At 38.7% G+C, this 17,215-nt stretch overlaps 1 protein-coding gene and 1 long non-coding RNA gene across 3 annotated transcripts in view; one reads left to right on the top strand and one right to left on the bottom strand.

Moving 5' to 3' along the window:
• Positions 1 to 3,896, bottom strand: part of LOC109933190 (rho GTPase-activating protein 29-like) — a 102,349-nt gene extending 98,453 nt beyond the window's left edge. Inside the window, exons 1-2 of the mRNA XM_020532151.2 lie at positions 3,735 to 3,896; positions 471 to 815 (exon numbers count right to left, since the gene is read on the bottom strand). Of these exons, the coding sequence (XP_020387740.2) occupies positions 471 to 726 (256 nt within the window). The 5' untranslated portion in view covers positions 727 to 815; positions 3,735 to 3,896. The remainder of the gene's footprint in view (positions 1 to 470; positions 816 to 3,734) is intronic.
• Positions 3,897 to 14,138: 10,242 nt separating this feature from the next.
• Positions 14,139 to 17,215, top strand: part of LOC125484236 — a 5,867-nt gene continuing 2,790 nt past the window's right edge. For both annotated transcript variants that reach the window (XR_007263072.1, XR_007263073.1), the window contains exons 1-2: positions 14,139 to 14,188; positions 16,014 to 16,101. This is a non-coding gene — a long non-coding RNA (uncharacterized LOC125484236). The remainder of the gene's footprint in view (positions 14,189 to 16,013; positions 16,102 to 17,215) is intronic.

The raw sequence follows: 17,215 nt of genomic DNA, 5'->3' as shown, positions 1-17,215 counted from the left end.
TATTATCCTGATGTGACATATATTAAAAAGAAAATGAACATCTCTTCAATCCTACTGGAACTTTCTGCACAACAGCAATCATCACAGTGACAGTTGTTGATTAAGGCAGCCCAGCATCACCTTCTCCAGATGACAAGAAGCAAAAATATAAATTCAAGTCTTTTAAAAATATCCACACCCCAAGAATGGAAGACAAACTTTGTTTCTAAATATATTTTACATTCCTAAACAACTCATCTACTTTTGATGGCTATTGCCACTGGGAGAAAGACAAAGGCACATTGTATAATAACACCAATTGTTGATACTTAACCAGAAAAGATCCCCTTTACAAGAAAATATGAACTTAATGGCACTCACCTTTTATTCAACCTTTTGGCAGATTCAAAACCTGCAAAAGTTTATCACTTACATTATTCTAATTTCAAGCTACCAAATCAAGAAATTAAGGAATTAAGTAAATGACACACCTTCTGAATGAAACGCTTCTTTCAAATGTTCTAGTACATCTGCAAACTTCCTGACATCATTCACCAATTGCATAATATATTCTGGATCCACAACTGGACTGTCATAACAATCAGAGTTGGAGCTGATGCTGCTGACTGAACCACTTTTAGTACTTCGGCCCATACTCCAGTTTCCTGAGCTGGGCAAGGCAAAGAAATTTGAATTGGACAAACGGGCAAAACCACGTTTATTACTTCCAACAGCCTGTCGCAACATCCCAGCTGCTGCCCTGCTTGCAAATTCTTTAGGGCAATCTGTAGTTGATGCTAAAAAACCATTTACAAAATGGTTTAGGATGATGGATCCTGCAACAAAAAGAGAATACAAAAGTTTCAGTCAAAAATGCAAGATAACTTCAATACTGCCACTTAATAGAACATTAAAACAATTCTTCCAACATTAATACAAATACAATACAGCACAGGATCAGGCCCTTTGGCCCACTAAGCCTGCGCCAATTCCTAGTCCTTACTTAGACCCGCTACTTATTCCCCTTGCACGATTTCTATCCCTCTGTTCGCCTCCTGTTCATGCGTCTATCAAGATATGCCTTAAAAGCTGCTAATGTACCTGCTTCCATCACCTTCATTGGCAATTTTTCTAGGCAATTTAGAAGTGTAATAACAATGTTTTAATGGGCATTGAAGAACAATCAGTTTTTCTCAACCCACACTTCAGTTTTCCTTCATATGGGAAATATTATTCCAATTTTCTTTTGGTTCTTTTTTAAAATTCATTCACAGGATGACTAGGCCTACATGCATTGCTCACCTTAAGTGACCAAAGGGCAGTTGGAGAGTCAACCACATTGCTGTGGGTCTGGAGTCACATATAGGCCAGACCAAGTAAAGATGGCAGTTTCCCTCCATAAAATGGACATTAGTGAACTAGATAACAAGGTGTAGAGCTGGATGAACACAGCAGGCCAGGCAGCATCAGAGGAGCAGGAAAGCTGGCATTTCAGGTCTGGACCCTTCTTCAGAAAATTAGTGAACTAGATGTGTTTTTCATGATAATCAACTACATTTTGAAGGTCATTATTAGACATGAAAACAGCCAAAGATATAGTTTAGTTTATCAGAGTGTATGTTTGCCCCATTTGTGACAATTAGTGCTACAATTTTACAGGAGTTTGTAATCAGTTTTGACCACCTGACATCTTACTTTCATGTACTGACCTTCCTATGCATTCTGGGATATGGCTCAGCTGGCTCATTGTAATGTATTTTTATAATCTGTAATGTAAATGTTGTTAATATGGGAATATATCTGAGCAACCCTACTTCAATGATATTTTTGAAGTGTTTTGGAATAGAGAACAAAACAATTATGCAGTATTTTCATTGCGACATTTTAAGCATTACTCTGCTACAAGTCTGTAAATGGAACTTGTGGAAAGTACCTCAATGCTAACTACTTCAGTCTGTTGCTGATATTAAAGTAGAGAAGACATCATGAAATTCTAACTTCCAGATCTTTACGGAGTTCAAATTCCACCATCTGTTCTGATGGGATTCAAACCCAGGTGCCCAGAACATTACCTAGGTCTCTGGATTAATAATCTAGCGATTATACCACTAAACTGTTGCCACTCCTAAATGGTTCAATGGTTTTCTCAGCTACCAAGGCTCTACCATTTTTCTGTATTAATATCGGCAACGCACAAGGTACTTTCCACATGTCACATTTATAGACGCTTCAAATGTCACAATGAAAACAATGCATAGTAGTCTTGTTCTCGGTTCCAAAACTCTTGAAAATTGTCACTGAAGTCGGGTTACTCAGATACATCACATTAACAAAATTTTTATAACAGATTATAAATAAAAAAATACATTACGATGAATCAACTCAGGCACTGCCCAGAGTGAATGGAAACATCATCAATACATGGAGGTGGGATGCAATGAGGTCAAAAAAATTACATATTCATCAAAACTGTAACACTAACTGGCACAAATGGGGCAAATATATACTCCGATGAACTACATCTCTAGCCATTTTTATTTTTCTAATTTGATAACCCATAACATCAATATCACAATAACATCAATGCCATAACTTGTGTCGTAAGAGACTTTCCTGTTTACAACTGAGAACAGCAACACATTTCGGTGTCAGTCTCCTCCACTATCACCTTTCTTAGTTATTTTACAGGTATTTCGCTACAAGTTTCATTACCGTACAGCAACAAACAGTACAGATGGATAATAAAAAAAATCAACGTGGTTTCGCCGACATCGATCGATCGTCTTCGATAGTGACACTTAAAAAAAGTCGAAAAGCCACGCTAACATCCGAAAAAAACATATTGGTTTTTCAACACAGTACATGTGCTCACGCGCAGATGAAACCAATGAAGACGTGTTGATTGTAAAGCTGCTTCTTTTGAAAATAAAGAAACAGATTTACTGCTGATAACCCTTGCGAGGTGCGGCGCTCTTATCTGGCACTGAATGTCTCGCATTCCTTTAGGTTAAACAGCTCCGCACCACTCACCCACCGGTCCAGGCTCTCCCACCCAACCCCAGGGGCTGTTACTACACACGCCGCCGCCCTCATTTCACCCCACCAACCCTTCCCTCCAATTTACACCTCCCTAAATCAGAAACTTCCCCAAAGGGCTGTTATTTATGGAGTCAGAATTGTCTTCTTTAAAGCAGGAACTGCGAACACGGGCAGCACAGAGCAACGTGGACCCGGTTTGCATGCAGGGGGTAGGGGGGATGAAAGGGGGGGAACCTACAAAAGGGGTGCTGGAGGTGGGGGTGGGGAGTTTCCACTCATTGCGGGAGACCCCTGAGCGTTTGGGGGGGGGGGGGGGGGGGGGGGGTGGGGGGGGGGGGAGGGGGGGGAAACCCCCTGAGTTTGGGGGCTTGGGGGGGGGGGGTGGTGGAAGTATCAAAAGGCCGTCGCGAGCCTGACGTGAAGGGGTGCGCGCGCCACTTATCGCAGCGTGAGCCCTGGAACACCCGAGTAACGGTCACCGTTTAAACGGGGAGACAGGCACCCATCGGAGAGAGCTCCCCAAACAACTCGACAGAAATTGGACTCAATTTCAAATCAATGCCGATTTTGTGTTTTCTTGGGGGGGAGGGGTGGTTGGGAAACGTGCAGGCGCTTTTTACTGTTTTTGTTTTGGGGATGGAAAGTAAATATTTTCTCGCTTTTTAAACCCGCAATCAAACGGCTCCAACAATCGGGAGAAATCAGAGCGAACTTACCCGCCTTACGAAGGTATCGCCGGATTTCTTTAATCGCCTTACGATCATTGTGGTTTTGATTTTGGAAACGCTTCGCCTGCCTGAGGCTGGCGGCGTGAAAAGTAGAGTTTTGATGCTTCCCTCGGCCCACTCCTCCTCTGACGGCGGTCGGTATGAAAAACCCATCCGTCACCCGTTTACCTTCACACTTGGCCGCTGCCCGCCCTCAAACCCACGTGGGCCGCAATGCTTGGCCGCCGATTGGCTGAGGGTTGACGGTGCCCTGCCCTCCGCCCGCGGCCCCGCCCCGCCCTTTACCCCACATACCTACCGCCCACCACCTCCCCCCACCCCCGGCCCTCTGCCCCTTCTTCCACCCCACCCCCTCTGGAATCTATAACAACAGGTGAAACCTCAGAAGGATTACGGATCGGGTTGCAATGGTAGGGTCAGGGGCATGCCGGTGGTCGCATTTTGATTTTTATCTTTCCGTGCAACTTTTAAATGTTTCCACGTCTGCCGGGAGGTAATCGGACAAGCTGCGACCATTTATAAAAACTGCCCTGCCGACACAGACGAACAGTCTCTCTTACAGTGCAATTAAATTGCTTGTTCTCTCTCTTCTCCCCCACCTTCCCTCCTTCAGTTCAACCCCATGGATTTAACATTTACAAATTAGAGGCGCAGTCGCGATCCAAGATTTGTTTGGCCGTTGGTTTCCATTAGGAACCAATAATATTGAGACTGTACTGTCACATTTCATCCCGAAATTTTAATGTTAATGCTATTAATTACGGTGTTGGCTTTCTGCACCAAAAAGGCGATGATTTGTTATTTACACTTCGATAATAAATGGCACATTGATATTATCATAGACTAAGGTATTTGGGCTTGAAAACTGTCTGTTTGTTGAAATTGAGAACAAAGGGTTAAACTAGACAAAATATTGCCTGTGCAGTTCTTGCAAACACACTGGCAGCTATTCAAGATTGGCTTTAAATGAAGGTCTGTTAAGTGCTGATGCCACTCTCTTGTCCGTAACTGAAGCGTATCATGGGACAGACCGAAAAAAAACACGAACTGTAGAACATGTTAGTACGAAATGTAAAACAGATCGTTTGAAAAATTCTGTTTTCCTCTGTTAGTCAATGATAAAACATTGCACGTTTTTTACTGTAATGTGGGGATTACTAACATACATTATTTTTCCACGGCGTTTCTCTTTACTTCTATCAGCCTATTAGATTTCTGAAATGAATGATCAATTTTTAACTCATTTCTTAAGCCATTAGAGCATTCCGTCTGTGCTGAAATGTAAGATGAAATCTACGGGTAAACCGCATACCTAAGGTAGGCAATGTGCACAGGCTACTGAACACTAAATTACTGTTCTGCAAGATGACAGGAATGTGAAGGCCCTTTGATACGTTTATGGTTTGAGGAGGAAGGAAAAGATGACGTTCTTAAAATATTTTCACACTTTTACAATAACACCAATAGCTTATTCACATTATTTTATTTACAAGGATTCAGAAAATTCATGTCACTGAAAGATATTTTCCTCAAACCCACTCCCAGACAGTAATCTTGTAAATTGCAATGAATTATGACTTTATTTAGAAAAAAACAAAATTATTGCAATATTAAACATCTAATAACATGTTTATAATAAACATTTATAAAGGTTGAGAGTGTGTTGCAAGCTTGTAATATGCCAAAAGAAAGCAGACTAGAAGTCGCAAGGACAAATTTTAATGTTCCATATCAAAATTCCAGGGTTGACTACACCTCCAAACATAGGATTTTAAGACAATGCAGTATATAATGCTATTTAGTTATGTTTATTTTTAATTTAATTTTTTTAAATCTTGCTTTGGAATTATCACAATCAGCTCATCTCATTCTACTGTTGTAGCTCTCTAACTTCATCACTTTCAAATAAATAACCAGTTCTTTTAAAATCTCACATGGAATCTGCCTCCACCAATCTCCCAAAGCATTCCAAATCGTAACAATTGAGTAAAAAAAGTTTCTCTTCATCCCACTCCTGGCTCTCACTGACAATCTTGAAATTGTGATTCCCTTGTTACTGAAGCACATCTAGTAGAAACAGAATGTTCTTCTTTGCCCTGTCAAACCTGTTCATAATTTTGAACACCTCAATAAGTTCACCTCTTGATCTTCTCCAAGGAGAGTAAGCCCAATTTCTCTTTCCTTGTATCTAAAATGCTTCATTCCTGGTATCATTCTAGTAAATTTTCTTTGCATTCTCTCCAGGGCTTAAAATTCTTCCCTTAATAAAGGTACCAAGGACTGAACACAATACCCCAAAGGTGGTCTAACCAATGACTTGTATAGGTGAAACATCACTTCCTTGTTTTTATACTCTTTGCCTCTAATTATAAACCCAAGGATCCTATAAGCTTTAACAACTGTTTCAACTTGCCTGGCCAGAGAATTATGCATGTGAACCCTGAGGTCCCTCTGTTCCTGCACTTCCCTGAAAGTTGTAACATTGAGCCGGTATTGTCTCTGTGTTTCTTCTATCAAAATGCATTACCTCATATTTTTCTGCATTGAATTTCATCTGCCAGGTGTCTGCCTATTTGGTCAACTTGTCAATGTTCCTCTGAAATCACTCAACATCTTCCTTACAATTCACTATTCTCCCTAGTTTAGTATCATCTGCAAAATTAGAGATTTTGCCCTCAACACCCATCTCCAAATGGTTTATAAAAATCAGAAAAAGCAACAGTCCCAAAACCCATGTCTTTAATGGCTGTAAATTGTGAGAGGGGAGTGTGCAGCAGGACCTGGTATCCTTGTGCACCAGTCCCTGAAGGTAAGCATGCAGGTGCAGCAGGCAGTAAAGAAGGAAAATGGTATGTTGGCCTTCATTCCATAAGGTTTTGAGTACAGGAACAGGGATTTGTGGTTGCAGTTGTACAGGGCCTTGGTGAGTCCACACCTGGAATATTCTGTGCAATTTTGGTATCCTTTTCTGAGAAAGGACGCTCTTGCTCTTGAGGGTGTGCAGCCAAGGTTTACCAGGTTGATTCTGAGGATGGTGTGTTTGACGTACAAGGAGAGGTTGACTAGGTTGGGATTGTTTTTGTTAGGATTCAGACGAATTGGGGGAGATCTCGTAGATACTTATAAAATTCAAACAGGATTGCACAGGGTAGATGCAGGGAGGATGTTCCTGATGATGGATGTGTCCAGAACCAGGGGTCACAGTATGAAGATTCGGGGTAGATGATTTAGGACGGAGATGAGGAGACATTTCTTCACCCAAAGAGCGGTGAGCCTGTGAAATTCATTACCACAGAAAGTAGTTGATGCCAAAACATTGAATGTATTCAAGAGGCGACTAGATGTAGCATTTGGAGCGAATGGGATCAAAGGTTATGGGGAGAGAGCAGGATTAAACTATTGAATTGGATGATCAGCGATAATTGTGAAGAATGGTGGAAGAGACTTGAATGGCCAAATGGCCTCCTCCTGCTCCTATCTTCTATGTTTCTATGTATCTGGGTAACACCACTTTCAACTCCAATCTAAGAGTGGCATGGTGGCCCAGCGGTTAGCACTGCTGCCTCACAGTGCCAGGGACCCAGGTTTGATTCTGCCCTTGGGCAACCGTGTGTGTGGAGTTTGCACATTCTCCACGTGTCTGTGCAGTTTCCTCTAGGTGCTGTAGTTTTCATCATGATGCTACACCAGACTCATGCATGTGTCATCTGAACTAGGAAAGAATTTTACAGAGAAAAATATATCATGTATGATTGGTTCAATACTAGTGTTCTAGATATGGGAAATAAAAGTGGAAAATGCTGAATCAATTCTGCAAGTTAGAAAGTTTGTCCATCTGTAATATTATCCCTATCTCTCCCTTTAGATGCTATCTGACCAGTTGATATTCCAGCATTTTCTATTTTTATTTCAGATTTTCAGCTTCTGCTGTATTTTGCTTTTGTCTATATTTTAGGACTGGGTTCAAATCTAGCTCAGACAGATTACCTAGTTGGAACATATGCAAATTCCATTCGTGTTGTCTCAATCTAGTCCCAATTAGGTTTCAGTTGAGAATGATCCTTTATTGCAAAAAAAAACTGTAGGTGTCAAAACTTAGCAAAATTGCACAGTGAAGCTAAAACACATTGATACAATAGAGGAAAGTAACCCTATGATAACTGAGCTGAACTGAGTGTGCTTTCTGCTGAAGCATGTATCTAAAGTGAGAAATGCTCCATCCCTTCATTAACATCCCTTGCCTTGACGAACACAAATTTGCCATAACAACAGACATATGTACTTCATTTTCCAGAGTTGTATGCAATTCTACATACATTGTACACAGATTATGGACTTAAAATTGTACAATCCATGTTTAATTTAGAATTGCAGTATTAAGCACTTCACAATATGGGTTTACTTATTATAAGATGTTACATGACACAAGGGATAACTTGCATTCATGAACTACCATGTTATTTCAACTTATAACTTTGTAAAAAATGTATGCTTTCTGTATACTGAAAATCTTACATCTGCACACAACCTGTGCACAAGCTCTTGTTTCTTAATGTCACAATTTTGTATCAGCTATTCCTTCTAAATTCCTGTGTGTATATTTAGAATGAAACTACCCGTGTAAATCTATTGCATCATTCTTTCAGTGGTGACTCTGTAACACCCAATTTTCCATCATTAAAATTCCTTACCTGGTATTGCAGAGAATACGTTTATAAAAAGATATTGTGGTGGAGGTAAACTTTGCATAAGTGGTAAGTGAGATAAGTAATATGATAAAAATTATTGTAGAATTTATTTAAGCAAAAGGACATAAGATTGCCAATGACATATGAAAATCCTTGGGAATTATAGTTTGGGTTTTATTTCAAGCTAACGTGTGCCAGAAGAAAGGAGGATGACGCTGTGGTATCCATTTTCAAAAGGGACAGAGTTAACCTGTGTGATTACAAATCATCATTTAAAATTTAACACTAGGGGAAATATTTTGAATCTTTTATAAAAGATTAAATGCACACAAAAATATATTTAATAATGAAGAAAAACCAAGTAGATGCATCCAACATGGAGTTTCAGTAAGGAAAGTAATGCTTTCAAAAAATCTGGTAGAGTTCTTTGGAAAATGCAGATTGGGTATGTAAATACGGGTGTAAATAAACTAATGAGACTTTGATAAAATATGCCAGGTGATTTGGAAAGATTAAAGGGTATGGAATTTAATGGGGAAACTGTAATAAATATCAGCTGTTTCTTAGAGTGATTCAAAGTGAACATTGTTGTTTCATGTAGTTTTGTTATGAAATTATTTCTATTTGCTGTGCCCGTCAATAATTTGAATACAGAACTGGAGGAAACTTGGCACATATTTGCAAATGATATAAGATAAAGGCCATCAAAAGTCCTCTGAAATGTCAAATAAAACATTTTTCTGAAGAAGGGTCTAGGCCCGAAACATCAGCTTTTCTGCTCCTCTGATGCTGCTTGGCCTGCTGTGTTCATCCAGCACTACACCTTGTTCTCTCAGATTCTCCAGCATCTGCAGTTCCTACTATCTCCGAAGCATCAGGTGGGATTCACTGTCAGTCAATAAAGGCATGGTATTTTGTTTTAAAATACAAATAAAATTATATTGTGAAAGGAAAAGATGTTGGATGATATCAAGGGGCAAAAAATTTAGGAATTCAGGTTTACAAGACAAGTAGTACCTTAAATGTCCAGATTTAGAATGGAAATTGTGTAAAACTTGCCTGACCTTAATTGAAACAAAATGATATTCACATGCTGCAGCGCCATCATTTGTAAGGTGGTGTGATTACAGCTTGAAATTTGGCTCAACCTTCATGAACGTGGACCAAGGAATTCATATTGAGAATTCTTTAAATATCAACTTAAAATAGGGCTGAAATATGTCTGCATTTACTATTCCTTGTCCTCTATCCTATTCTAAGATTATTCTGGAATGTAAAGCTAAACTGCATCTTCTTTTCTCTATTACAAATGACATACCCTTCTGCTTTGTCTCCTTCACCCTCAACTGCCACAATAATTATAAGGAGCTGATGAGCTTCTTTGTCACTAAGATGGAAACTATTGATCAGCTGTGTCTGCTTCAACCCTACTTTCTACAACATGACCTTGTCAAACCTCATGTAAAGGCTTCTGTAGTGATTGTAAGGAGGTCAGCCAGCTGGACATCATAGAATATGAGTACCCAGACAGGGCCTGTTAATCTTGTCCAAGTAGGAAACGCTGATTGGCAGATAAAAAGGGGTGTGTCAGAGAAGCTTTTACTCTGAGAGCTGATACTGAAGAGGCAGTACTAAAGTCAAGGACTGAAGGACTGTTCTTGTGTAAACAAAGGGTGACTTGGTGATGGGATACCCACGTCTGTGGAGTTATTTCAGTTTCCTCTAACCTCTACCCTAGACCTGAAATTGCATCTTAACTATCTTTCATCCTACACATTTGAAGTTGTATTCATGAGATCCACCTCCTGCTTTACTATCTTTTTTGATAAATTTCATCCACAACTTAACAATCTGTCCAAACATTTATCTGTTTTCAAATTATCAAGCTCCAATTCTAAAAAAAACTTCGCTTTTTATCCTGCTTCTGTATGGCAATAGAACATGCTGAGGCCATACCTTGTTTTCTCTTTGGTAAAGAAATATCCCAGATCTACATGATAATTTCATTCCTCCATTGGTCATAAGGCTCATTTTGGAAAAAAGTGTACCCTGCAACATTATGTTTTGACTCAACCATCCTGTCCTAACAATGTTTATACACAAGAGAACTGAACTTGAACAGAGTCTGATTAGTGAAAATTTTATTTCAGTTAGCCACTCTCCATAAAACTCATACACCACTGATTACAGGATACTTTCCTAATCAACCTGTTCAGAGATGTTATGAAATACCTTTGGAGCAAGCAATACTTGAATCTGGGTCTAGCGGTAGGGACACTACCACTGCACCATCAAAGATGCTTAAATCAACTCCTTAACTGCCCATATTTATACAAGGAATGCACATCCAATTAACCCTTAATTAATGTATCTATCACCTGTTCCTTCACTCCATTAGGTCTCAAGAATTCCATCAGATGATATTAGATAATAACATACATGCCTCATATATATTGTGAACAGGCTTATTTCCTGTTTTTGCCAAGCAAAATTGTGCCTGCGAATGTAATTTCAACGTGGCTAGGGTATTAATGATAATTCATGACATACTGATGTATTCAAAACAGGTTCACAACCAGAAATCCTGCCTCCCTGGAAAGCTCTGAGAGCTTAATAGCAAAGGTTTAACCTGCTGTCATAGATGTTGTTTTTAGCCTTGTGCCCAATTTTCTCCTGCTTTCTGTTCAAAGTTTTGGGTGAGTCCACAAAATTCTACCCAATTTGCATAGTAGCACATGAGATTGACCATTTCATCATAGAGTCATAGAGCATGGAAACAGACCCTTCAGTCCAACCAGCCCATGCTGAACATAATCCCAACTAAACTAGTCCCACCTGCCTGCTCCTGGCCCATAGCCCTCGAAACCTTTCCTATTCATGTAGTTATCCAAATGTCTTTTAAACATTGTAATTGTACCCACATCTACCACTTCCTCAGGACGTTTGTTCCACGTGCAAGCCACCTTCTGTTTAAAAAAATTGCCCCTCATGTCTTTTTTAAATCTTTCTCCTCTTGCCTTAAAAATGTGCCCCCTAGTCTTGAAATCCCACATCCTAGGGAAAAGACAACTCTATCTACACCCCTCATTACTTTATAAACTTCTTTAAGGTCGCCTCTCAAACTCCTACACTCCAATGAAAAATTTCCCAGCCTATCCAGCCTTTCTTTATAACTCAAACCTTCCATTACTGGCAACATCTTGGTAAATCTCTTCTGAGCCCTCTCCATCTTAATAATATCCTTCCTACAAATGAGAGACCAGAACCGGACACAGAATTCCAGTCGAGGCCTCACCACTGTCCCGTACAACCTGTACTCAAAGGACGGAGCAATGAAGGCAAGCGTGCTATTGTCTATGTGTGACGCAAACTTCAAAGAATTATTTACCTGCACTCCTAGGTCCCTCTGTTCTACAACATGACCCAAGGCCCTACCGTTAATTGTATAAGCCCTACCCTTGTTTGTTGTACCAAATTGCAATACCTCACATTTATCCAGATTGAATTCCATCTGCCACTTTTCAGCCCATTTACCCATTTGATCAAGATCTCTTTGTAATCTTAGAAAACCTTCCTCACTGTTTACTATGCCACTAAGTTTAGTGTCATCCGGAAACTTACTAACCATGCCTTCTATGTTCTTATCCAAATCGTTTATATAATTGAAAAAAAAAAGAAGACCCAGAACTGATCCCTGTGGAACACCGTTGGTCACAGGCCTCCAGTCTGAAAAGCAACCCTCCACCATTACTCTCTATCTCCTGCTGCTAAGCCAATTATGTATCCAATTGGCAAGCTCTACCTGAATCCCTTGTGACCTAACTTCACTAATTTGTCTACCATGTGGAACCTTGTTGAAGGTTTTGCTAAAGTCCAAGTAAACAACATCCATTGCTCTGCCCTTATCGATCTTTTTGGTAACTTCTGCAAAAAATTCAATCAAGTTTGGGACACAATTTTCTTCATACAAAACCATGCTGGCTATCCCTAATCAATTTTTGCCTCTCTAAATGTCCATAAATCCTATCTTTTATAATCACTTCCAACAATTTGCCCACAACTGAAGTCAGACACAAAGGTTGATATTTCTCCAGTTTCTCCTTACAACCTTTCTTAAACAAAGGTACTACATTAGCTACCTTGCAGTCATCAGGTACCTCACCTGTAGTTATAGATGATGCAAATATTTCTGCAAGGAGTTTACAGCTACTTAAATTTTGGAGGAGCAGATAAAGTTTGCCATTGACAATAAAATTAGAGTTTAAAATATCAATGCTATGTTCAGTATAAGATAAAGATCATTGTATAATAATTATACCTATCCTAAGTGTTTCAAAAGTTAGCAGCAAATGTGTTATGATGCCAAAACCACAATATATAAATGCCATACCATAATCATTAATATCATCTGTCTTTATTTATTACTTCTATTTCAGTTTTTGTTATAAACTTCATTTTATTTTTTCTTAGATCCTAATAATCATGTCTAACTTTCAACTACATGATAACATTGATCACACATGAAATACTTTCTAATTTTCCTGGTTTCTCTTTGGAGAAGTATGATAACTTGGCTGGTATTTTCAGCTACAGCCAATCAAGCTATAGATTCACCAAAGGACTGGTATTATGATGAGTTAGGTACCAATTTTTCATGCAGCATCCTTTTGAAAAAAAAACTAATACCTGAAGCCGATAGTATCATCCAGCTATTGCTGTGTTGTGCAGAGATGCATAAGGGATGTGTGATGTTGAAACAGTGAGTTTATATGCGGTTAATTTAAATCTATTTGTTATTTTAAAATTTGCACCAGGAGGTAGGTGGTGCAATCTAAATAGTATGTTAAGTAAATTTACAGTGTTCAGAATGAAATATAATTAACAGCTTTCAGTAAATGGGTCTATTGAAACACAATGTCTCCTTAATTGGTTTTCTCCAAACACTTTTATTGAAAGTATGTTCTGAATCATAAGTTACATTTGGCATTCAGGCTTTATTAAATTCTAGTAGATGAGCCATAATGATTTGCTTTCTAGATTTTGTAGTAGATTCAAATATTCTACGCCAATAATATTTAATCACAATCATATTGCTTGCTGTTCTTGTTGAGTGATAGTCAGCCTAGGAACATTTAATGAGATTAACTTTGTTTTGTCCTTGTACTTCCAGAAGTATCATTCAAAATTCTGTCATAATTAACAAATTGTTTCACATCTTTATCATTCTCCAGAAAGAAATGTGTGCTATTTGGTGGGAGTTATCGTAGCATGTGTGTGGGGATGTTTTATGAGCTGTTATGAATTTGTTTGTATTTCGAAAGTTGTTTTATGTAAAAACACTGGAATCCTAGTTAGTGGTATGTGAATAATTTAGTTGCTACATTTTAGACTTTCAAACTGTGTACTGAAAAAGTGATTTGGATGAGGCATTTGGTATGCAGGAATGTAACTTCGTGTTTTTGATACTGTGTTTCGTTTTGTTAACAGAAATTTAATGTACTATTAATTTGAGGAATAAATAAAAATCTGTTTTATTCTTAAAATCTTACTCTTAAAAAAAAACTGAAGGTTTATTATTTGGAGCAGTTTCTGCCTCTGCTCTGAAAATCATTAGTTTTTTTATTACAAAATGTCTTTTTGATTCATTAAGGGATGAGGACATCACTGGCTGGGCCAGCATTTATTACCCATCCATAACTGCCATTGAGAAGTTGGTGGTGAGCTGCCTTTGTGAACTGCTGCAATCCATTTCATGTAGGTACAGCCACAATGGCATCGGGGGCGAGTTTCAGAATTTTGGGATATTTTCCAAGTCAGCATGGTTATGTGGCTTGGAGGGGAGTGGTGTTCCAATATATCTGCTGTGCGTGCCCACGTAGATGGCAGTAGTTGTATGTTTTGTAGGTGCTGTCTAAGGAGGCTTTGTGGATTTCTGCAATGCATCTTGAAGATGGTACACACTGCTGTAACTGAGTGGTGATATAGTACCAATCAAGTGGGCTGCTTTGTCTGAGAGGGTGCTGAGTGTTGGAAAGAGTACCTGAAAACACAGTGTGGAGCTAGAGGAACCTCCAGCTCCACACTGTGTTATCTCTGACTTTAGCAACAGCAGTTCTTACTATCTCTGGAAAGAGTACCTTTTTTTTAAACAAGTCATGGAAAGGATAGTGGGGCGCCTTTTCTTTCAAAACCACTCATTACAAATCAGATGGTTTAAGCTAACAAGTAAGCATGTGGAAATGCTGCTTTTATTGGAAGTTACATGATATCAGCTAACTAGGGTGGCACAGTGGTTAGGACTGTTGCCTCACAGTGCCAGGGACCTGGATTTGATTCTAGCCTCGGGTGATTGTCTGTGTGCGTTTCCTTTGAGTGCTCTAGTTTCCTCCCACAGTTCAAAGATGTGCAGGTTAGGTGGATTAGCTGTGCTAAATTGTCCTGTAGGATGTGCAGGTTAGGCGAATTAGTCATGGGAAAATGCAGGGTTACAAGGATGGGGTGGGATGCTGTTCAGAGGGTTGGTGTGAACTTGATGGGCTAAATGGCCTGCTTCTACACTGTACGGATTCTGTGGTCTATGATGATGATGCTTGGTTTTACTGAAAACCACATACCTGAACTTATGGCTGTGATGAGTTGTGGCTATTGGGATGTTGTTGGGAATTCAGTTGGGATACAGCCGGCTCACAGTGAAAAGCTCCCCAGCTCATCCTGTGCCTTTTTGAGAAAACTTGTTCCATTTGAGACCTGAAAAACTAATTCTCCTGAAACGACTTTAAGTTTTCAATGATCTGTAAATAAATTGCAACTGCAAAGATCCATGTGGCAAATATCTGCATCTAGTGACACACACCTGCGTTTTCCAGGGCACCAACTGAAAATTATCTTATACATATACATTTTATTAATTTGCTTTTCAAAACTAACAATATTAGACAAAGTGTTATTTTCAAAAGTAATCTCTGCAGGAAATCTTTTTTTCTTCTAATTGGTTTTTTTTGTTGGTGTAAGATGAAGTGTAAATATTTATACTTTGCTATTTCAAACTATGTTAATCAACTTTACATCTCTGCCAAACAAGACCTGTATTCATAAGAAATCAATAATTGTGCTTCTTCTTGAAATAAACCTGGTTGATGCATCTTTTTATCCTAAATATAGTATACATAATGCATAAAATAGTCCATAAGAGTAACTGGATAACACACTTAAATGTAAATTTTGACCAGTGGAATAATAGAACCAGAGGGAGATAGTGCACAACCCCCCAACCCTGTTTGTAGCAAATTGTACTTTATTTTGATGAGATCAAGTTTGAATCCAGTGTCATTTTTTACATTGAGATTTTTTTTTTCGTGATGATTTATGATTTATGAAAACATCTATGATATTTAATTTTCTCTCCTCCCCTCAAATTAAAAACTCATGTTAAGGTACCATTCCATCAACACCAGCCTGGTATGTTTTCATAATTTATTTGTGAGTTCAGTGAACAATTATTTGATCATGAATATGTTGTCACCTTACTTCCAATTTCATAAACCTGCTTCATGTTGATTTTATTTTCTCTCTAACACAGGTGTCTGATATACTGTTATGACATTTGTTTTACTGACATGGTTGAGATCCTAGCATTCAGCACAAACTACAGGTGGATGACCATATTGGTAAGTCAACTAGCCATGTATTAAGAGCGTAATCCATAAACCGTAAATTCAAACAAAAATCAACAACAATTGGTAAGGTGGAGTTCTTACAGAATAGGTTGATATCCATCAAACAGCTGAGCTGGAGTGTCATTCCAAAATATTCAAGTAAGCACCTTCCTTCTAGCCTGCAACTCAACATAATTTTCTATTTTGACACTGCAATGTTAGTGCATTGCACACTGAATATAATTTAATCGCAAACATTTATAAATTAATAATTTTGTGTTTTCAAACATGCAGCACAAAGCTCATGCAAGGTTGTAAATAACACAGGAGATGGATTCTGTTTATGTTTTCACTTTCTTTGATTAAAAGTTTTATTTTTGATAACTCACTGTTAATTATTTTTCTCCCCTTGTACCATTTCCCAACTGAATGAGACTATAATTAAATTTTTCTATTTATAAAAAGGTAAAGTCACAATAATCACAGAGGACCAGGGGGCTGCCCTCTCGTTAGGGAGAGATGACTGGTGGTGAGTTCAACCTGAGGGTCACCATGCCTCAAGCAAAGGGTGAGGTTGAGAAGGCCAGATCTCTATCATGACCTCAGCAGGTACATGAGATAATATGTGTAGAACTCCAGGTGATTGACTAGTTAATATGTCAAACAGTTGCAGCTCCATGTTTTTCCAGTCAATCTTTTACATTATAAATTCCTATGTTCACTTTTATAGAAATTCTGTGAATACACCAACCCGCCCTAGAAACACTACAGTTTTATCATTGGTGGGAAAGTGCTATTTTTGTTTATGTCATGCTATCTGGTTGATCCCACTCCCCTGTTATTTCCCCCTTCACCCTCCAAATATTTTCAATTATTTTCCATTTCAATTTTGAAAAGCACTGTTGAAACTGGTTCCAACACCAATTCAAGCATTGCATTTTAAATCACTGCAGCTAGCTGTGTGAAAAAAAAGTTCCCACCTTCCTCTTGGTCCTTTTACTAGTTATCTTAAAGGGTATAACAGAGATATAAAATGAGTAGCAAACATATGAGATAGCAAGAACTGCAGATGCTGGAGTCAGAGACAACCAAATGTGGAGCTGGAGGATCACAGCAGGCCAGGCAG

Source organism: Rhincodon typus, chromosome 10, assembly GCF_021869965.1.
Source record: "Rhincodon typus isolate 14 chromosome 10, sRhiTyp1.1, whole genome shotgun sequence".
In the NCBI taxonomy this organism is placed as follows: Eukaryota; Metazoa; Chordata; class Chondrichthyes; order Orectolobiformes; family Rhincodontidae; genus Rhincodon; species Rhincodon typus.
The sequence above is the reverse complement of the archived record's forward strand: the minus strand, read 5'-3'. Positions and strand labels throughout refer to the sequence as shown.